The sequence below is a fragment of the Rhinolophus hipposideros genome (genome assembly GCF_964194185.1).
Source record: "Rhinolophus hipposideros genome assembly, chromosome: 2".
In the NCBI taxonomy this organism is placed as follows: Eukaryota; Metazoa; Chordata; class Mammalia; order Chiroptera; family Rhinolophidae; genus Rhinolophus; species Rhinolophus hipposideros.
In genome coordinates this window covers 95044216-95067144 of record NC_138048.1, presented here as the reverse complement: position 1 = coordinate 95067144, position 22929 = coordinate 95044216, and the positions used below count along the sequence as shown (strand labels likewise).

The 22929-nt window shown below is 37.2% G+C and overlaps 1 protein-coding gene across 6 annotated transcripts in view; it reads left to right on the top strand.

Moving 5' to 3' along the window:
• Positions 1-22929, top strand: part of APP (amyloid beta precursor protein) — a 251072-nt gene that overhangs the window by 72600 nt on the left and 155543 nt on the right. For all 6 annotated transcript variants that reach the window (XM_081064208.1, XM_081064206.1, XM_081064205.1 and 3 more), the window contains exon 3: positions 7569-7698. In XM_081064208.1, coding sequence (XP_080920334.1) covers positions 7569-7698 — 130 coding nt within the window. The remainder of the gene's footprint in view (positions 1-7568; positions 7699-22929) is intronic.

Here is a 22929-nt window from a genome sequence, read left to right as displayed (position 1 = left end):
AGCTCTAAGTCAAGTCGTTGTCCATCAGTCTAGTTGTGGAGGGCGCAGCTCAGCACCAAGGCCAGTTGCCATTTTCAATCTGGTTGCAAGGGGCGCAGCCCACCATCCCATGTGGGATTTGAACTGGCAACCTTGTTAAGAGCAGGAGCTCTAACCAACTGAGCTAACTGGCCGCCCCTGCTGTAGAGTTTTTGATTCTTTGTTTTAGGTGTACGCCCCTGCTGTAGAGTTTTTGATTCTTTGTTTTAGGTATACGTTCTTAAATGCCAGTGGCAATCAGAATATACAATTGGGATCTTGTTTTGTTTTTGTACTTTTTTTTTTTTTTTAATGCAATGTAAATTTAGAAATTTGACTCTGTTTCTGCTGGGCTAATTTTTTACTTTTCATTCTTTCTAATTAAAAAATTCAAGCATATATGAAAAGTGGAAAGAATGGTATAATGAATGCACCCTGTACCTATCACTCATCTTCAGTAATTATCAAATCTAGTCACTCTTGTTCCTGGATAAGTCCAGAAGGCAAGTTCTTTATTTTGCCTCCTGCAAGGTCTGCATTATTTTTGGAAAACCCCTTGTGGAGAGGTGTTGCTCATTCCATTTGCAGAGCTGTGAATTGACTAAGATGAATGTTATTTATTAACTTCTGACTTACATGTTTAAACTGCCATTTTATTAACACTACATAATTGTTAGCACTTTTTTCAAAAAAGAAATATCCTTGAGACTTTGCTTAAAATTGATTTCAAAAGTTGAATGACTAGAAAGAACCATAATTAGCACATTATTTTCAGAATTAGTAACAGTCCCATTGGCCTTCACATTAACTGTTTCAGGCCTTTTCCTAACCACATTTGACTTTGTGTTCTTGAAATATCTTTGGTCTTTTGTAATTTAGTTATGTGTAAGTAAGACTTTTGGCATTAACCCTTTGTCCCAGGTATCTTGTTTGCAAAAAGGACTAAGAGGGTTTCCCTATTTGCTCTTAATATTAGGGACAGAGGAAAATTTCTATAAGACTCTAACAATATGTCTTAAAGACATATTTTTATATTTCTATATATATTACTACATTTTGGTTGGCTTTCTTAAATATCATCAGTGTTTTTCTTGCTTTGCATATTTAACAACTTAAATGTCATCTTGTCTGAGATTAATGTATTTCTAATTTGGATAGCCTGAGTGAGAGAGAGAGAGAGTTTTCCAGATTTTTAAAATTTAGAATGAAAGCACCCTGGTGGTAACCAAGTTTTAAAGTATTTTTCTGTAGTGAGCAAAAACCACCTAGGCTACCAAATACATTCTTTGACTAAGGATCTAAAATTGTTTCTACTTTACCGTTCTCCTGGCTGTTAATGCTTGGATTTACTTCAGCTCTCCTTTTTAAAAAAAATTTTATGCACCGAGAACATTAGCTTTCAAAGATAAAGCGTGTTTCTATGACCAAAAGAGGAGGCTGCTTTTCAGATTTCTGGACCAGCTGGATGGGCCCTCATAGCCTAAGTGAGAGCCTGACTTTTAATTATTCCTAAGCATCTTTCTCAGATGTATATTTATTAACATTAATCTACTGCTTCTGATATAAGATTCTATTATTTGTATAACTCTATTATTTGTATGACATCACACTTGAAAGAATAATATTGGAAGGCGCTGAGATGCTCATTTTTCTCAAAAACTCAGAATCTAACTATATATATTATTTAGATGATTTAAGAGATACATTAATAATGCCCAGTGGGAGGTTAATATATACCTAACTTCCCTCCAATAATGGATTCTGAACTTAACCAGAAATATTCATTCAATATTTGTCAGACACTTCTTGGGCTATCACGGCGTTGGCTGCTGTTGAGAGAACACAAAAGTGAACCATTGTCTCTGCCTTCAAGGAGTGCATCGTCTGACAGGGCAGGAGGGCACAGAAGTGACATAGGAGGTAGAAAGTGGTTGTGGAAGGTGGAAAGTGGCCGGTGATCAGATAAAAGTAGTTGGATAAAATGCTTTGACTCAGAGATTGAAGGGATTCGGGAGACAGCATTAGTAAACCAACATAGGAGTTAAGCCATTTCCTTGGGTTTTGTTCACAATAAAGCTACCAAAGTAGCTTCTGTTTAAACAGGGGCTATTGAAAAGGACATGCCGTGCCAACTGGAGGAGTGGGTAACTCAGGCAGTTCCCCCTGATCTTGTTGGTCCGTCTCACTCACCTTAGCGCCACTCTCACTGCCCATCTTCCTATTCTCCTCCTTGAACCCAGCTGCTGCTTCCAGGTACCTAGTTCCCTTTCACCTGCTGGTTTTGATAAGCACCAGCTCTGGCCATGACTTACCCTGCCTGCCAGTCAGGTATTCTCCTCATTTAACTAGAGCTTGTATGTGCCAGTTCAAAACTCTTGAGGAAGAGAATGCTGTTTACAATTTGCCGCCTTCTAGCTCTAATCAGCTCTATGGATGGAGCTGCAGAGCTCAAGTACTCACTGATGAGTGATGAGTACTCCTTCAGAGGGCTGGGTGCTGGGGCACCCCAGGGAAGGGGTATGGGCTTGGCAGCCTTATGATAGCCTTAAAGCAAAGATAATGGATGTGGGATGCCATAGGGAGGTGACAGGGAGCCAAATTATTGTTTCCTGCCCTTTAGGAAAGCGCATTTTCACTGGGAAGATGGTGGAGATACATGAGGCACAGTGTGATAAATACCAGAAAGCATTCCTGAAGTAGCAGAGAGGGATTGTCATCATATTATACTCGGAGTGCAGGAGGTTTGTCCACGCGGGGGCCCCTAAAGGGCTTGGGATGTGCAGTGTGGTGTAAGGGTCTTAGGTGAGAGTGTATTAGAAGCATAGTGTATGTATTTATTCAGTAATTGCTCTATGCAGCTGTCATCCAGGAAAATTTGTAGGAACTGAGGACAGTTTGCTTTTCAAGTAACTGACATAGGCCTGGATTTGCTTCTGCTTTAAGTTTTTATTAACATAGCTTATAGTTATCTAACGTCTTATTTTAACGGTAAAGAAAACAGTTACTCATAATTGGGGTTTACAGAGGAAACATTTTAGAAAAGAGGGCCATCTAAAAGAGGAGATTTGCTGTATGAGCAAATTATTAGCAGTGCTTCTTGTGTTAGCAATAAATCGATTGCGTGTGTTGGAAAATATGCAAATTAAATAGCTGAAGGAACTCAGATCTTTTTATTTCCTATGTTATGATTTGAGATGCAGCAAAGAAAACATAACCCGTTGAACGGATGCTTGTCATTAATTATGGCGAAAAGTCAGGGACTTAATTAGCCACGAACACTTTTGCGTGTCTAGTTCATTTTCACCCTTGCCAAAAACTCTGAGCTATGCGACCATTTCCACATAAACTGTTTACTTGTCCCTGGTCATATACTGAATCTTCTTAAGGTGTGTAGTACTTGGAATTTTTGTCAGAACCCTTCGTACGTTTTTCTCATTATGTTTTCTGAGTTGCAGGTTGCTTGTGCCACGTGGTCATCACTTTGGCTAACGGGGACTTGCTGTGTTCAGAAGACATTTTGTCACCTTAATTGCTGATGTTCCTCCCCCTTTTTCAATAAACCTGACTTTAGGACAGCAAAATGTTATTATCTTTGGCAGGTCCAAATGAATACGTCCTTGTTTCTGAATAAAAGTAGGTGAATCGGGTTGATGTTACTTTACTGCTGCCGTTTCATCATAGGGCAGTAGGTAAACTATGCATGGGATTTGCAGCTCAAATTTCATAATCTCATCAATCTGCATATTAACAATCGTCGTCCGCGTTCTGGAGAGAGAAGTTGAAACACAGGAAATAACACATATATATGCCCTAGATTTTTGTGGCGAGAACTTAAGTAAATTCTATCTTTGGCTGATCCCCTCCGTGAAACTCCAGTGATCTTTGGGGGAGAATCCCTGTTGCTAGAAAATCTGCCACAGAATAAATGACTGCTTTGTTGCCCCAAATAGTACCATAGGGAACTGAAGATGGTGTGCAGTTGAACCAGTGACCCTTTTTTCCAATTTCTCAATTGGTACCTTGCAAACAGATTTTTGGTTTTGAGTTGAAAAGAAGACAATGTGACTTGACTGCCTGCCTCAGGATTTATAGAAAACGGAAAGCTCCTGGGAAAATTCTCAGCAGGGTGGTATTTCTGTGAAGTGGCAGCTGGAACCCCTTTTGAAGAATGCAGTAGCTCACACTTTACTGCACAGTAAGCCATGTCCCTCAGGGCAAGCTCTCTGGTGTCACAGAGTTGATGACTCATGAGTGTTGTACTTTTGTGATATAATAAACAAAGAAAGGTGGTGGGAGAATTCTATTCCTATGCAAAGGACCACTTCACCTTTCATCCTGTAGAAAAAAAGCCATGAAGATATTAAATTTTTAGTGGCATTTTCAAGTTGAGCATTCTCTGTGACTGAAATGCATGCATGGTAGTGTTGAGATACTTAACTACAAAATAAAATAAAGAGAAGGCAGCTGTTTCCATTGGAAGCTAAGTTACGGGGAATTGTTTGTGAAGAATAAGTTTCTTAACACCCTTCCCCCCACCCCAGGATTCTGATTTAGATATCTTTTTTTTATGTTCTCATGGCATATACTTTCAACACGGAATTTATCCCACGCTACACTGATCATCAGTGCCTTATTTTTATTTTTAATTATTTAAAAAAATAGACTGTTTTTCACTGCAGTTTTAGGTTGACAGCAAAACTAAGAGGAAAGTACAAGAGACTGCCCATATACACCTGCCCCCGTCCCCCCCCACACACACATTATCAGCACCCCCACCGGAGTGGTACGTTCACATCATCACCAAAGTTCACAGTTTACATTAGGGTCTACGCTTGGTGTTCTACAGTCTATGAGTTTGGACACATGTATGCTGTAGTATCATGTAAAATTATTTCACTGCCCTAAAAAAATCATTTGTGCTCTTTATATTCATCCCTCCCCTCCTGCCACTCCCCACCCCCCATCCTTGTCAACCACTGGTCATTTTACTGTCTCGAAAGTTTGCCTTTTCCAGAATGTCATGTAGTTGGAATCATACAGTATGGAGCCTTTTTAGATTGGCTTCTTTCGCTTAGTAATAGTCATTTGCAGGGGAGAGGGAATTCCCCCTTCTGCCCTCCCTTCTTGAGTACTTCTGACTAGGCTACGAATAAAATTGACCCCAGGTGGAACAACAGGAGAAAATCCCACATTTTATCACGTGTACAAGGGGAGAATTAAAAGGATAACTCTGTGTGAGAGAAGTGGAGCAGGCTGTTTATACATCCTTCACAGAAAAAAAAAATAAATTAGTGGAGATTTGGCATGACAAGGAGCATAGGTTTGGGAGTACATAGTTAGTAAGGAATTTAAGTAGAAAGTAGGCTTGGGGCAGTAAATTAATAAAACTCACAAGTGTTTGTTTATATAAGCTTCTCAGCTCTGGATCCTCTCTGGAGACAAGGCTTTCTCTTCCTTAGTCTGCTCCTTAGCTCTCTTACGAGTATAGCAGGGAGGGACTTTTTACATGGAGATTAATTTTCTGCACTTAGCTAGAGGAGAGTCAGACAACTTCTCCCACTCCTGCTTGATTCTCAAGCGATTTTAATTCGGAATAATTAATGTGCCATTGTGGGATATTTGGGGGCGGCCTGCTTTGGGCCCCAACATATTTAAAGTTCCTCCACATCTTTTCCTGGTTGGATTGGTCATTTATTTTCAGCGCTAAATTGTCTGAATGTCCCACAGTTTTTATCTGTTCTCATTGCCTTTTTTTTCCCTACTGATTTATCTCAGGTCAGGGACTAGGGTGAGGCACGAGTGTGAGGCACTCAGGAATCAAGATTAGATAATATTTTAATGCTGTCTTTAAAAAAAGTAAACATTAGTGCAAAAAATTCACAGTGAACAACAACAAACATCAACATTTTAAATAAAGACAGGGTCGCAGCAAGCTCTCTGAATGTCACTGACCATGAGCAGCAAACTTCCCCACACTGTGGACACCATCTTCTTGCTCTGAAACCTGGTTCTCTCCCAGAGCCACTGTTGCCTGTGTCCTTCTCAGGCACTAGGCGTCTTTTCTCTCAATCCTCAGGGCATGATGCCTAGAAAGCTCCTCCTTCCTCTACATTTTTACATCCAAACTGTTCTCCCCCTGCTCCCTAAAACAACCCCCACACCAGCTGTGGTGTACACCCCCCCCCCTAGCTACATCACCCCTCTCCTCTACTTGTCATCTAGCTATCTTTGGTCCTCATGGACACTCTCCCTTCTCTTTCATGGTGTTAGCTCCTGGCTTTCTGTCATCCAAACAGCTGCTCCTTTCATGCTTTTTAAGTGATTTTTCTATCAACCTCCATGATCCGTCTTCTATTCCAGTTTCTCAGGTCCGTGATTTTCATTCCTTCAGCCATCTTGCCTTCATCATTCTTCATCAGCCGTTCCCTCTGGTGGTCGTATTACATACACTCTTTGCAATGACCAATAACTGTAACTCCTCCTTTAAAGTCTTAATTTCAACTCTGTGACTCTCCAGGTACTACTTTTCATCTCTTCGCTTTCCTTGGAACCTTTTTGCCAAAATTGTGTAGCTCACACCACGACTCATATGACAGCCTGTTTGCTGTGTTTCACTCTCTTCATGTTCTCACTTCCTTTCTCTTTAGAGTTCATGACCCATCGCTATAACCATTACATTGCTTATACCCTCAAGCCTCAGGCTTCTCTCTCTTCATTGTACTTCTCTAGCAAACCAGAATCTCTGGTGAAAAGCAAGATTTATGCAAAAGAACGCTCACTTTAGATATTTTTATGATTATATTTTCTTTCAAATCTCTACCGGTTATTAATAAATAGAAATGACTTGATATTTCACAAATACCTCTTAGTTGATCCTAATTTCATGTGTTATTCCAAGTGCTCAGCAAACACCATGATTTACTGAGAACAGTAATCAAAGCAAAGGGTTGTGGTTAGTTCTCAAGGGAAGAGAGTCATGAATACATTTTTTATCTAAATGACAGCTCTGATAACCGGTTGATAAATTATTCTTATGTAAATTACTTTGAATAAAGAAAAGGCTTTTTATCTACAAAGCTTGTTATGTGACATATCCTATGTGTAAAATATTTTCCTAATTACTAAGATAGGAGTGGGTTGAATTTCTGTAAAGGTAATATCCCCAGGTATATCTACTACAACATTTATTTAGGACATTTCAGATTATCATCCTCACACCAGTCTACTCAGCATTGAAAATTGCCCCATGCTTCGAACAGGTCCCTTTCCCCCTATTTATCTTTTATCGCCCCTGGAAAAATAATATTTTAAGCCTGCGTGGGCGCAATAAAATAAAGTCACATTGCTTAATGTTTCTAGTGGAATAATGAAGTGCTTGTCACTGACGTCTTTTTCTTTACCCTGAATTTCTTAAGCTGTATCAGCCTCAGAGCAGGCTTGAGTGTTGGGGATACCTTCAAATAACAGCATTGGTGGTTATCAAGTGCTTGCTCATGCCAGCCTAGCCCTGGACTCAGGTAACAATGTACCCTTTTTGTGTGCTCCCCTAGGTCTACCCTGAACTGCAGATCACCAATGTGGTAGAAGCCAATCAGCCAGTGACCATCCAGAACTGGTGCAAGAGGGGCCGTAAGCAGTGCAAGACCCACGGCCACATCGTGATTCCCTACCGCTGCTTAGGTGAGCTGGCCAGCCACGGAGCTGGGGTCGATGGACCTGAGATTAATATTTGGGGATGAGAAAGAAGGAAGCTCTGATTAGCTCAAATGTACAGACTCTTCGTTCAGCATATTGCCTCTCTGTGTAGCACTTTGGACTGTTCGAGTAGCCTGTGTTCTGGCAGTACAGGAGACGTGTTTCTGAATTTCCTGGCACAGAATGAATTTACCGTGTGTTTTTCAAAATTACAAGTTCTTGGACCGATCCCAGGACGGCTGAATGAAAGCGCTTGGTGGTAGAGCACAGGAATCTTAATTTTACCAATCCCATAGGTGATTCTCGTGTACACTGACTATCTAGACATGTAGAATTAAGGCCTTGTGTGTTTCTTCACATAGACAAGAACAGTAATTTCTTCATGGAAGAAAGAAACAAATGTGAAGCTCTAGCAGTTTGCTAATTCCTGAATCTCTTCCCTACAACTGACTACTCTTCTTGTTTGGACATAGCTAGGGAATTTTTTTTTTGCTCATGTCAAAATAGAGGAAACAGTTTGATCGCCAAGGTTTAAATGTGTGTTTCTCTCATTGACCAGAAATTTTACTTTAACTTTTTATTTTAAGAATCGAGTTGTTTTTTGTGATATTATACTTTTTCCCTATAGAAACACTGTCATACTCCATGTTTAATCTCTCTTGGTTATTAGTCTCTTACTTGTTGATATTTTTATGTAAGCACTGTGGAAATCACCAGTCGCTGATCTGATAGCTGGCATCTATATGTTTGCTACGAATTTACTCATTAGTAGGATGGTGGTAAATAAGGACATAGAGATTTTTATATGGAGAATGAGGACAAATATTGATGTACATTCTGATGGCTGCTTGTAACGACTACAAGGGATCTTTTAAAAAGTCCCAACAGCACACTTAGAAAGTAAGGAGAGCTACGGAAGATTCTGGGGCTCTGTATAATACTCGGTCAAACATGAGCATCAAACATGAACGTCATAAGAATGTACCAGTTACTTATGGGTTACTTATGCATGCGTGTAATTGGAGACAATAGAAAACACTGGGCATTAGAATGAACATTTCATCTGGTAGATTTAATACTCACACTGTCATTAGATTGATGAAAAGAGTTGGAAAAGCTAATTCTTAAACATTTGATAATTCAAGTTTCCTTGTTCCTAAATAATTTACAAGGCCTCCCAACCTTTTCTGTCTGACTAATCAAGAAGTGATTTAATAATATGAAAATAAGTAATGTTTAAATACTAGATACAGAACTCTTACTTCAAGAAAATATGGAGGTCAGTTGTCTCTAGGAATTATATATTTCAAACTAACTTAATTTTACACCAAGAGACCATATAATTCAGCACAAGTTAGGAAGCAGATCACGAAGCAGTTACTTGAGTGGGGCAAGCCTTGTTAATGATTTGTTTCTGTTGGTTCTCACTTATCCAGTCTATGAAATGTTTCACAGACATTCTCTATGGACTCTAAGCTCACTGGGAAGAGATGCCAGGTCGTTGGCTAAGCATTATTGCTTATGGCCCCTGATGTGACACTGATGACTGGAGTTTCGTTTTAGACGTGAATGCATATCGTTTCGCTTAAAACATTCTGCTTCATAATTTTATTCAGAATTATTAGACTTGACTAAAAGGTGGAATCCGCGTGAAGATTATAATTCACTACCTAGAGCCACTGAGTTGCGGCAAATATCCTTTGGCCCCACTTTGACCCTCTACCAGCCCGTCTCCCTGCCCTGACCCCAGACACCTCCCCATCGCTGAAAAACTCTACTCCTGTGGCAAGAGTTCCTCGAAGCTCAAGGGAAGAAAACACTGAAAAGGAACAAGAAATGTGTAAAATGTCTTCAGATCTAAATATGAAATCAGAACATTTTATGATAATGCTATCATTAACTGTCAAAATATTTATTTTCTTCATGATAAACTGTGTTATGCAGCATGGAGGGAAACTTCATCCAAAGTAGTCTCACTTCACAGGGACAAATATTGAGAGTCAGTGAGATTGCAACTCTTCCCGTAACTCACACGGCTTGTTAGTGGTAGAATCGCAACCAGCATCCAAGATGTTTCAATTCTTAACCCAGTGTTTCTTACAGTTGTAACACAAAGTTGTATTAGAGCGAATATCCACCTGATTTACAAAATGAAATCACAGAGAAAAGGCTGCGAGTTAGAGGCAATAAATAGCATTTTTTAAAAAACTCAACAACAGATGTTGTGTTTATAAAGAAGACAACCGTGACCCTGGAATGGGATAAATCTCCACACAGTAATGTTTTCCACGTTACGGTTGTAATAGGCAACAAACAGTCTGATATGTTACTTGCTGCTTGAACTAAGAATTACTGTTCAGCATTAGCATAAGTACCCTCTAAACTCTCTGGCTGTACCCAAACATATCCTTTAGACAAGAGAGATCATTTAACTGAGGTTAATTCTCAGAAAGGCGCTACCTAGAACACAAAATAAAATTGTTTTAAACATGAAGCATATCAAAATTCACAAGAGAGCTTGAAGAGAGAAAAATGCCTGTTATGTGTAGCATGCAACTTTCCTGACCTTTCTGTCAGATGTAGGATCCAGTGTTTCTCTGGGTTATTTTTCTCTAATCCATGCATTTGCCCTGGGCATACTTGCTGTACAATATCTTGCATTCCTTGTCTAGATGGAGAAAGTGTATTATGTTGCTATTGCCATTTTCTTCCCATGGAGTGGATGATTTCCCTTGAGAGTGAGTTGGCTTTCTCATTTCACCCTTTGCTTTTGATTGTGCCTCTGGACCCAGCCTATAAGATCTGTCTTAATCATACGAACATTTCATTAATTATTCCATGTGGGATTCAAGCATATCATTGTCATTACTCAAGGATAATATTTTCTTTGCAACACTTTGAACCCCCTTCCATTTGAATGAATACTCTTTATGGTGTAATAGATCCAGTATTGAAATGGAGACCCTCCTGCGCTTATCTCTGTCCGGTATAGGCAAGGTGCATTGCATAAATTACTGTTGGTTTATGGGGGCAAAGTCTGGTTAATTAATAGATTAATCCAGAAGAATTAGAAGTTAAATTATTACTGTCTTAAATGTCATTTGATTTTATTTTTGTCAAGACTTTCCAAACATATAAGTAATAATGACCACGAAACTATTTAGATATGGTCAGATGAGAAATTGAAGGTATTCAGTTCATCTTAATTTTTTGCTTTAAAGATTTTATTGGGGAAGGGGAACAGGACTTTATTGGGGGAACAGTGTGTACCTCCAGACCTTTTTTCCAAGTCAAGTTGTTGTCCTTTCAATCTTAGTTGTGGAGGGCGCAGCTTAGCTCCAGGTCCCGTTGCTGTTGCTAGTTGCAGGGGGCGCAGCCCACCATCCCGGCAACCTTGAGGTTGACAGGACGTGCTCCAACCAACTGAGCCATCCAGGAGGCAGCTCAGCTCAAGGTGCCATGTTCAATCTTAGTTACAGGGGGCGGAGCCCACCATCCCTTGCAGGACTTGAGGAGTTTAACCGGCAACCTTGTGGTTGAGAGCCCACTAGCCCAAGTTGTCTGTGTCATGCTCTTACAAGGAATGACCAGAAATCCTGGACATTTCTTTATCAGGGACAACTAATCACCAGATCCCTTTTTATGTGGTCTTCCACATGGGATTTTGAATATTCCAAATTAGTCATACCTCAAAACTGATGTATAGAATCTGATTTCTGGCACAGAAAAGAGATCTTCCCAGTGTTTATCTCCAAACAGTAGGATTACAGGTGATTTTTTTATTTAAGCATTTTTCTATTAATTTCTATAACAAACAAGTAGCTTTTGCCATCAAAAAAAGATGGACTATACGTATGTAACTAGTATGTAAAATTTTGTGTCAGTCATCAGATTGTGATAGTTGAAAAAAAGTCAAACGACTTGAAAGACACACAAAATGGTCATTGTTTTTATCTATTGGTAGTTGTGTGTTATGAGCTTTATACAGTAAGAATAACTTTATATGGGAAAATATGTAAAAATATTTATTTTAAAAAACACTATGCTGCTAAATTAAAAAAAATATCACCAGTCTTATTTTCAACCAAATTTAAGCACCATTAATTATCACTAATTTTTCAGAAAAATCCTGAACTTTGCTTAATTATTTTTTTTCAAAATATATTTCAGAGTGGATTGTTGAATGGGAAGAAATTGCATTGATCTTGCAGATTCCTTCTGGGTGGTGTAGGACTTATAAAGTGAAGCCCCCTTCCATTTGGTTAAGCAGGAAAACCTATAGAAATTATTTCCTTCTATGGGGATAATCCATCAAAACCAATGAATAAACCTCCTTCTCCCAGCTCCCATTGGCTTTAATTAATAGGCTTTAGTTTGATTTGCTTTCTAAAGTTGAAAAGATTTTTTTTTTCCATAAATCAGATTTTGAAAAGAAAACTTTAGTGGTTTTTGTTGGCTCCAATTTAGTTTCATTTTCTTATTTTAATTATTATGCCTGCTATTATGTCTTCTTTCTGGGACTTTTAACAACTTATGTGTTGCCTGGGATAAGAGTCATCATGGCATGAATGATTTACTTAGTTAACTGTTTAATTTTGACTTTTTTTTTCAACTGGAGATAGATTCAAGAGTCATTAAGTAACATGAGTCATTATAAAGAAAAACAGCACTTTTTGAAAATTTGCCGTTATGCCATATGGGTGTTCCCTGTTGTTAGTGTTTTATTAAAACACAAAATACATCTGCAGGTCCCAGATGATAGGTATAAAAAAGAAATCTCAGTTTATTTGATATTACAGTGTTCCAGTGCTCCTCAGTAATACACTGAAAAGTGAATAGTGAAGTTAATGGGCATCTCATTTGTAGTACATGCTAAGAATTGCCATGGCGTACTTAAAATAAATCTCTCTGATTACAAAAGTAATACATGCTCATTGCAAGATGTTAAGAAATTGTAACCACAACCAAGAAATAATCCAAATCATTTGGCTTCCTTTCAGTCTATATTTTGTTTTACACATATTTTTTGTTTTCATTATTTTAACATTGTATAATTCTTATTTCCTATTTTTGTGACCTGCTTTTTTTCACCTATCATTTTTATAATACTTTGTTCATGAAATTAAATATTCTTGGAAAACACAATTTTTAAACTAGCATTACACCCAGCACTATCCCTTATTTTTGGTTATTTGGATAGTTTCCTTTATTTTGTTGTGGTCGTGGTTATTGTGGGGGCTACAAATAATACTTTTCCTCTCACCTTCTAAGTTCTTCTAGCTGGGCTAATAATCAAATTACCAGAGACAGATGAGCAGGAGAAAATTAAATTTTAATACATGGGGAACTCACATAACCATGAAAATTAGAATTCCAAAGATAGTGAGGTTAAACTGGGCATATATACGCGTGTGTCATTTTGGATGAAAGAGAAAAGGTGGGTATGTTTCAAAACAGAGAATGGGGTAATTCACGGTAGTTGAGGAAGAGTGCATATGTGGCAGATAAATTTTTGCTAGGCAACTCAGAAACAGTGAGACAAGAGGTAATCTAGTAAATAGGCCCCTGTTTGATGCTCTCCCATCCACCCTTCTCAGTTCAAATTAGGTTTCTAAGGTGAACATCCTGATTTCCTTCCTGTGTAGGTCTTTCTGAGTTTCTTAGGCAGGAAAGGGGGGAGGGTCAGATGTTCTTTCTGAGTCTTTTCTTAATACGGGCTTAAAAATCAGTATCCCAAAACGCAATACTTTTGGTCCCCTTCATTATAAATGATGCTGATAAACATCATGGTAGATGTTTCTTTTTCGCATTCATTTCTTTTTCTGTAATCATTTATTAACTGCAAATCTTCTAGTTGCTTTAATAAAATAAATGTGCTATTTATTTACATATGAAAATATGGAGGAAATTTTCAGTACTGACTTGTGATCCTGAGTTTACACATACATCTATATTTAGCTATGTTTTTCTTCTTTACTGATAGAGAAAAAAATAAAAAAATAAAAAAATAAAAATACCATAATTCCTATTATTTGTTAGTAATGAAGGGACTAGTTAAAATAACTTTTTTTTTTTCTAAATTTTCATCTTGGGGAAATACTGGATTGGCTGTTCGTAGAGAATTAAATGCTACAAAATAACTGATAATTTATTTATTGTGTAAGTATTTATTGACTACCTCTGTGTGTGGCTGTAGAGATAGGTGAAATAAGCTCCCTCCTCTTTCAGAGTCTGTAATATAGGAGTGGGTAAGGAAGAATTCTAGCTGAGGAATTCTAGCTAAGGAAGACTTAGCAGGAAGTATCATTTGAGCCAAGATTTCAAGGACTAGGGCAAGAATGGAGACTGTCTAAATTTTAGGTACTTAGACAAAGGATGAGCAAAGTTATACCCGAAGGTATGAACTTAAACGGTATGTATGGAACATGGTTCATTGTTTTTGGGAAGAAAAGGTCATTGGTCATAATAAGGTAGTAGTATTTAAAAAGCCTTGTTGTTTTTATTGATGATAGATACTATTATGTTATTTTTAATTTAAATTTATGTCTAAATTTATATTATTTTCAGGCTGGTATTGAACATATACTGTGTTTTCCCGAAAATAAGACCTAGCCAGACCTTCAGCTCTAATGCATCTTTTGTAGCAAAAATTAATATTAGACCCGGTCTTATTTTACTATTAAGACCCGGTCTTATATTAATTTTTGCTCCAAAAAATGTATTAGAGCTGATTGTCTGGATAGATCTTATTTTCGGGGAAACGGGGTACCTCTTTTATGTATACCCATGGTACTTAACTTTTGCTATTTGGCAAGTAAGGTTAGAATTTTTGAGGGTAGGTCTTTTTTTATGCTAATAATTCAATCATTAAAAAAAAGTTGAGTAGAAATTCAGGAATTACCTGCTGCTCTGGTTATTCAGTTTTGCCATTTTTGTATGAAATACCATCACTGTTTGCGTTGGACTACTGATTCTATGTGTACAGTGGCTCTCTCCAAGAGAAACAAATATGAAAATCAAAAAAGATTGAGATTATTGTAGGCTATTCACACAAGTGAGTTATGACCTCCATATTTACTGTTATCTGAACTCATGAAAAGCATATTCTGAATTTAAAGTCATGTGTAACTTAGATTTCATGTCACATGGTTACATTGTCATCTACTTTATTAACGATAGTCAGAAATGCCTTTCAGTTTAGTAACACATCAGCTGAATATGATGAATACACGTTATTTTCACTTTTGGAAATCATTAGATTGCTGTTATAACATAAATTTAATATGAAGAACCATAACATGTGCAGCTAACCTCAACCTGTGTCTTTTGTCCTGGATTTTTCTCTCTTTTCCTGATGTAAATGATTGTAAGTGAGTATGGTGGGGACTCAAGAAAGTAATTGACTTGCATCAAAGTTACCGTTTTACTCTGGCAACTGTTGAGCACCTTTTTCTGGTTATGTGTCACTGGCCATTACTTCCTACCCCCAGCAGAGAAACAGATTTCCCCTTTTGTCTTTAGAATTAAATTCTCATCTTTCCAAAATGAGTAACACACTTGAGATCCTGTCTTGATTTTGTTTACCTTTCTAGTTAGGAAATAATTTTCCAATGAGCTATAGTCGATAATTCGGTTTGTGTATAAGGAAAGTTGTGTTTTATGCCACATGAATAATTATAACCAGATGAAGAATATAAAATGTAAGGGAAAAACTTAGAGTGGTACAGGCAACTGTTATTATGGTTCTTGGGGCAGACGAGTGGCTTAAACCCCACATGAAAAATGGAATTCACGGAATTAACTTAGGCTTTTGCCATGAACCCCTTGTTGTCATTATATTTTAATGAGTGAACTACATTTAAAAATTATTGTAAATAACGTAAAATATGTTAACATATTTTAATGCCATCACAAAATACAGAACATTTTTGATATGTGTCTTTCTTTGGAAAAAAACTAAGAAATAATTTTTTGTGGACTTAAAATTTTTCACTTTTAGTATTGTGAGTTAGGTACAGCATATCCTTATAATACCTCCAGGTAATATTTATTAAAGTGTAACTGTTTATGATGAAGGAAAGAGTTAATTATATTAAGAATACTGAAGAGGAGTTAGGGAATATAATTTTTTTTTCAAAAAAAGTAATTTAATGTTTGTAATTAATAAAATAATTGACTGAAATGCACTAAGGAAAAACGTATGCACAAAAAAAGCATCATAAATGTAAGAAGTAGCATAAAGCTGACACTGAATGTAAAGCGTGACTTATGTTGTATTTCAATTCCAGTATCAAAGGATGTAATGAAATGCTCACATTTTAGTACTTGACACAGAACGGTCTCAATATTGGTTTTACTGTAGAGTCTATAAATTCTGTTCCCCTTCTTCTTTTATCACAGCAGTCACTGAGAGGCTTCATTAAACTTTCCCTCTCTTCCAGTTCCCTTGATAAATTTCAGTTCTTTTTGGTGATGTGTCCCAGGAGTCTGTTTTTTTTTTTGTTTTGTTTTGTTTTTCTGTTGTTTTGTTTTTCCTGTCAGTTGAGTCTCAAGCTTTAGCTTTGAAACCCGATGGTGAAGGGACATCCCAAAGCAACAGCTGTACAGCAGTCTGGAGAGCAGCCAGTCCAGATTAGAAGAGAATGGTGAGGGTCCCGGGAGGACCATCTCCAGGAAAAAAATGGCACTGATACATTATTACCTGATGGTCCTGCCTGTACTTAGAGTGGTTGTAGAGTTCTGTTGCGGAATTTAGGAAAGAAGCAATACTGATGGATACATAGGAAATGAAGCAAATTTTAAAATGAGGCAAGTGTTAACTTTAGGAAAATAATCAAAAGTTAAAAAAAAAGTCACAAGATAAAAAGAAAGAAAACGTCATTGCCCAGGTATGAGCACTATTGGCCTAGTCATGATGCAAATACCATTGATATAATAAAATTATACTGGGCCAATGGTGTGAAGGGGGCAGGGACAATTGTGAAATTTTACTTTCCTTTCTAGGAATACCCAAAGTGGAAAAATCAAGGAATAGCTGTTTAAGCTCTTTAATTTTAGGAATATGGTGCTATAAAGCAGAAAAGACAGCTAAATGAGATGGCAATGAATGATTTTTATTACCTCTTCTTGCTGCAGAGAAATTTATCAGGTAGGTATATAAGTTTAAGGCTTCTAAGCATTTTTTTAATGTAGAAAATTTCTTTCAAAATTAAATTTGCAAGTCCAGTTGCTGTTGAAGCGGTGTCCTTGTTGAGCTGGATAAAGTTAAACTGTGATTTAATAGAGCTGAGCTTTCTGTGTATTATAGATCAACTTTACACGATACTTGTTTTTCCTTCCGGATAATTTATGACTATGCATATACAAAATTACCTTTATACCTATTTTCCAGAATTGAGGGCAGACTTTCACTATTGATATTGTAGAGGTTTGTAGTTGTGATTCTTGTTCCTCTGGGAACATTCCTACTAATTTAGTGAGAGGTATTTGTTCAGTGACCCAAACTCAACATGGTTAAAACTAGGCTCCTCTTCTCCAGAATTTCCTCTCAACCATAAATTTGTTTAAATTTACAACCCTAATTAATCCTCCACTTTATCACCAGATAGTAAGTAAAATGTGGTATTGATGTAAGAATAAGAGTTAGGAAGATGGTAGTGTGAGCTGGAGCATATGGTAGAAGCTTTTTAAAAGAGTCATGATATGTATCCTAAGACATATACAGAGAAATTGAAAAGATATGAATTAGAAAATATGTATGGGGATGAGCCGGGGACAGTAGTTTGTGTTTTTACATAATGTTGAAAAATTAGAATAGAACTAAGATGGTTGATTATATAAATTGGGAGTAGTATTAGAATCATATTTTTGTTTGGAAGGAACTTACATTCACTTATTTCTTTTATGTGGTGTCCAGAAAAATATCTGACTGTTCAGTATGGTTTTATTTTTCTTGAACATGTAACAAATATGCTAAAATCAAATTTAAGACATACACACCCACCTTGTTATTCCTTGTTACAGGGTATATTCTGTGTATGAGGATAAATCTTTTCATTGTGTCATTTCTTTTAATAGATGGTACAGTTGGATTAGAGAAAAAACTGTTTATACTCTGGAGGAACATTTCCATAAACTATAGTAACCTGACAATGTAGCTCCTCATCATCTTTGAATTTTAATAGCAAACCCTAAGAGGGTTAATAGATTGGCAGGAAGTTGTATGTACAATTAGTGGATCTGGGGGCCTGAGAAGGGGAGAAAATAATTGGAGAGCTGTATTGGGATTAAACAGTGCTGAATGCCAAGAATGCATTCCCGCAGTGCTTTGTAAATTTGGAATTTTTCTTTTTTTCTTTTCTTTTCTTTTTTTTTTTCCTGAAAGGTGAGATCTATGAAAATTGGGACTTTTGTTTCATTCACTGACAATATCCCCAGAGCTTTGAGGGTGTCATAGCACATAGCAGGTACTTAATAAGTGCATATCAAATGAATGAAGTGAGGCCTTAGCTGAATATTGTAAAAAGCAAGGAAAATTAAAAGAAGGAATAGCCTAAATACTAGGAAGACAAAGGTCGTAAAGCAGCAGTTGCACGTGCCTAAAAGAATCTCTAAGATTGCCATAAATGTTATTTACATATGCCAACATTGATCAAGAGAGGAAGGGCAGATTTCATTTAACAACCAAGAAGTAACAGGAATCTCAGATTAGGAAGAAACCCAAGGTTTTTGGGATCTGAATAAAAGAACATTAAACTCTTTTCTCTAGGAAATAGGATCTACCCTACCCTACGTGTGTGCCTAGTTTAAAGCCAGTATATACCAGAGGCATCTGTATTTAGAGGTAAAACATACAATTTGATTAGTTTATGATAGTTTCATTATACGCAGCTTTTAATTCTAATGATAAAGAATTGTTTTAACAGAAACCCACTTCTAAATATTATTTATAGTGGTAATGGAGTTTAGAAACGTGTTTCAGATTTTTATGTTGTACATTAAGAGTTAGGGTAATATTTATGTATGCTAACCATTAATTCCTGTCGTATTTAAATGCCTTTATTAAACGATGAGATGAATGTGGTGTTTAGTAACTACTTGATTAGTAGGTTTTACTCTTATTCTAGAGGTTTAACTCTTTGCAGGACATTAAATTTGGAGGCCATTCTATTGATTCATTGATTAGGCACATGTGATTTCGAAAATGCTACCCAATTGGAGTCCCCTCCCTCTTCTCCTTCAGTGTTAACTACTTTGCCAGAATATGGTATCAGGTTTTTCTTTATTTCTTCAAGGTTTGGATGTCACTGAAGACCCCTTTTTTATTGTATGATACATGTATCAGCTCTGGGTTAGAAGATTCCTGTAAGTGGGGACATATGACTCTTCCCTCTTTTTTGAAATCTTGGAATTAATTGTCAGACGCTTATTCAATATTCTGTAAGCTTATTTCATATAATAAGCTCATGTTCAGTATGCTTAGGTATTATTCTATGTTTTTCCATTTAAATAATTTGAGCTTGTTTTTCTTTTCCACCTTTGTTCTAGTCAGAATTCTCCACTGAGTCTAGGTGCCTGGGTTCCAATGCACATATTTTCTACAGTACATTCTCTGACCTCATTGTATCTCATCTCTGACATCATAAATACCTTGGGTCAGTAGACCCTTTATTCATTTTAAACATAAGTAATTTTTAGCTTCCTCGTGTTTCTCTGTTTATCAGAGACCACTGGGCCCTCATGTCAGTCACTTGTCCCTGTATCTTTAACTCCCACTGTTGCTCTACCCATTCACAACTGTGCTTCTTGACATGGTAGTCAGCTGTTCCTATTTTATCTTTCTCACCTCCAACTCTCGACACAGCCAGCTGTGATCAGGCATCCATCCCTTCAACTCCGGTGAATGCGCTCTTTGCTACATTGTCAAATCCATCTGACACTTTTCTGTTCTCCTTAATCTCTCAGTGCTATCTAAGCCTGTTCACCACTGCCTTCTCACAACATAATTACACTGCCACTTCTGTTTTTCTCTCTGCTGACTCTCATGAAACATCTGGAATTATCACCTAATGGCATGAGTGGGAAGGGTGTCAGGTCAGGTAAGCGAAATGCCTTTCTTCTTTTGACTGAAAGGCAGGCATGCCTTCCTTGTGGGCAACCTTGAGTAAACACTTCATGAAACCATTAAATGGGTCACCTTCGGCTTACATAATGGACATCCCATGACCTGTTAGCCTGATTGCATTATTAGAAAGTCTGGTTTTGGCCAGAAAAATAGCAAATCACTTACACTTTTCTTAGATGATTCCGATAGCCAAGTATTTTTTTTCTTACCAAAAATCAAAGTCTTTCCTCAGCATTTTCCATAAAACATAGTATTTCTAGGTTAAAACAACTGAGTCCCTAAGTATAGTTTTCCTCTAATCTACATTTAGGTCATCTTTATAATTCTGGGTAAAAGACAGAAACTATTATTTGGAATGGGAGGCTACCCTAGAATGACCCCATAATTATAAACCTTAATCACACACAGTTTCCTCATTTATATATGTTAAATCTAAAATAAGAATTTGCCTTCTTCAAACACTTTCTGTGTTTGAAAAAAACTAGTGAAGATTTAGTTTTATTTAAAGTCTCAGCTAATCCATGCCTGGGATTCTTGTTCTTCAAAATATTTGCTCCCTTGAAAGGTCAGCTGAAGATGGAGTTTTTTCAGTGACTTTGGTGGGCGCTTAGGTAATGGGATGGGCGTTAGCAGAGTCCCCCGCTTTCTGGGTGAGGGGGGCCAGGAAAGATGGGTGGGGCTCACTGTGTTCAGAGGTGGAGAACTAGCCTGTAGAGGGTTGAAGCCTGAGTGCACCTTCATTGAATGCCTGAAGAGAATTTTAAACTGCAGCATCCAGAAATGTGCTGTGGCTTGTAGTGACACATTTGAATGCTTTTGCATCTAAACAAACACATTCACTCTTTGCCTGGTGTGTTAAATTTGAAGGACCCTTGTTCTCTGTGGGAAAGGAACAGACGTTTTCATTATAAAATCCAGTGAAGCAGAAAAGTAGCAAAGTGAACAGAAATTTTCATTGACATCCATGATTGAAGTTGCAGCGATAAAAGAAAATTACTAGGTTCAAGAGTAGCTGCGTTTTCATTCTGTTGTATGACACAGGGGATTTTGTCAATACAGAAATAATTTTTAATATGTATTGAGGAAGGCTCTGAACGGACCTTAGGTTTTCCTAGGGTTTTTTGAGTATCTTTAAATAGATTTCCAGTATGTTGTTTATTATCAAGTCCATTATTTGTTTGTTATAATGTGGGCTTTCTGTTTCATTACTACAGAGATTCACAGTAATTTCTTAGCTTTTACTTATGGGTATCAGCAGGTGTAGACCGATACTTCAGTTGGAAGCCATCCTAAGACACCAGGTTAGAAAAGTGGGATCAGAATTTTCCAGGAGGAATTTTCTAATAAATAGTTTGTGATAGCACCTTTTGGAAGCCTTAATGTAGTAATTTCCTGCCCCAAATCCTCTTCTTTAGAAGTCCAGAAATTTAATTCTTTCAGCTCTCTCAGGAGTGCTAACCCTTGGCACATAATACTAATCTAGTATATTTGCTGAAAACAATACTTTCTTAAGTGGGTGTCCAGCAGAGGAATGGGAAAAGTCAACTGAAAGGTCATCACCGAGAGTAGAGAAGGTTGTTCAATACTTAGGCATGGGTGATATATCTGAATGAGAACGTAAGAGCAGAGGGTAGAGAGGATAGTCTGACTTTATAATCAAAATGATTAAAAGGTAAATCAGTGAGAGGGAAAGAACAATCAGTTTAAGACAGAGAATGAGTGGGACAACAAGTGCTATCTCAGCTAGAGCTGGAAAGCTAGAGAAGACTGAATTTAAGGAAGGCAGTGACATTATTGACTATATTCTTTCTATTTAAGGAGGGCACAGCTCACAGTGGCCCATGCAGGGATGGAACCAGTGTCTGTGGTGTTATCAGCACCACGCTTTAACCAACTGAGCTAACTGGCCACCCTTATTAACTATGTTCTCTGTGTTGTTCTTTACATCCCGTGACTATTTTGTAACTACCAATTTCTACTTCTTAATCCCTTCACCTTTTTTCACCCTACTTCCACCTTTCCTCCCCACTAGCAACCGTCAGTTTGTTCTCTTTATCCATGAGTCTGTTTCTGTTTTTGTTGTTCATTTATTTTGTGTAGATTCTGCATATAAGTGAGATCTATATATAGTGCCAGGTGGGTAAGATTAAGATCACTGCATAAATTACATAAATGTTTAACCACTATGCTGTACACCTGAAACTAATATAAAATATGGAATGTCGACTGTAACTGAAAAAACTAAATACATATTTTTTTTTATTTTAAGAAAGGAAGAATGTGTTATGGTAGAGGGAACAGTGAACACGAGGACTAAGAAGATATTAATGCTTTTTGGTGCTATTGATCTTGAAAGAGGAGTTGCAAAAGATTGCTGGAGCAAGGTCAGATGGTAATGAGTTGAAAAGAACAGTCGGGGATTTGCAAGTGAAGGTCCACAACTCTGTTGAGACGTTTATCTGTGAAAGTGCCTCTTCCTTCCTTGACGACAGCCTACCTCACACATAAGTTTATGGGAATAGTATGTGGAAAACACATGCTGTATATTTTTACCCCTCCGTATAATTTATGGTTTTGGTAATAATGGGTGGTTCTTTTGCCTCACAGTACATCAGCCTGATTGGTATTTTGTTAGCAATTATGTGGCTTTTCACAAGCCCATGTGTAACCCTCATTAATTGCATCTTTCAATTCTATCAGGTTATGAATTTTTTAATAACTCAGAAATAAAATTAAAAAAACTGTTAAGAGAAAGCAGCCAGTGAGGATACTTATATTTTCAAGAGACAAAACAGAAAATTTAGGATGATAGCCCTACCATGTCTGCCTTTCAGCTCATCTCAGAATATAGAAGACTGAACTAGGCTAAAGACAAGTAGGTTTAGACTTAAAGGAGACCTTCCTTAATAATCCACACCCAAATTAATCACACACTTGTAAATACAAATTGTAATACGAGATCTACAAAAAGAGAAATGGGGGAACAATGGCTATTTGAATGCTAGGGATATTCCTCTCAATGATTACAATATATGGTATGCTGATAGCATATAGAACTATGGATACAATCTTCTCAGGCTATTCAAAATTAC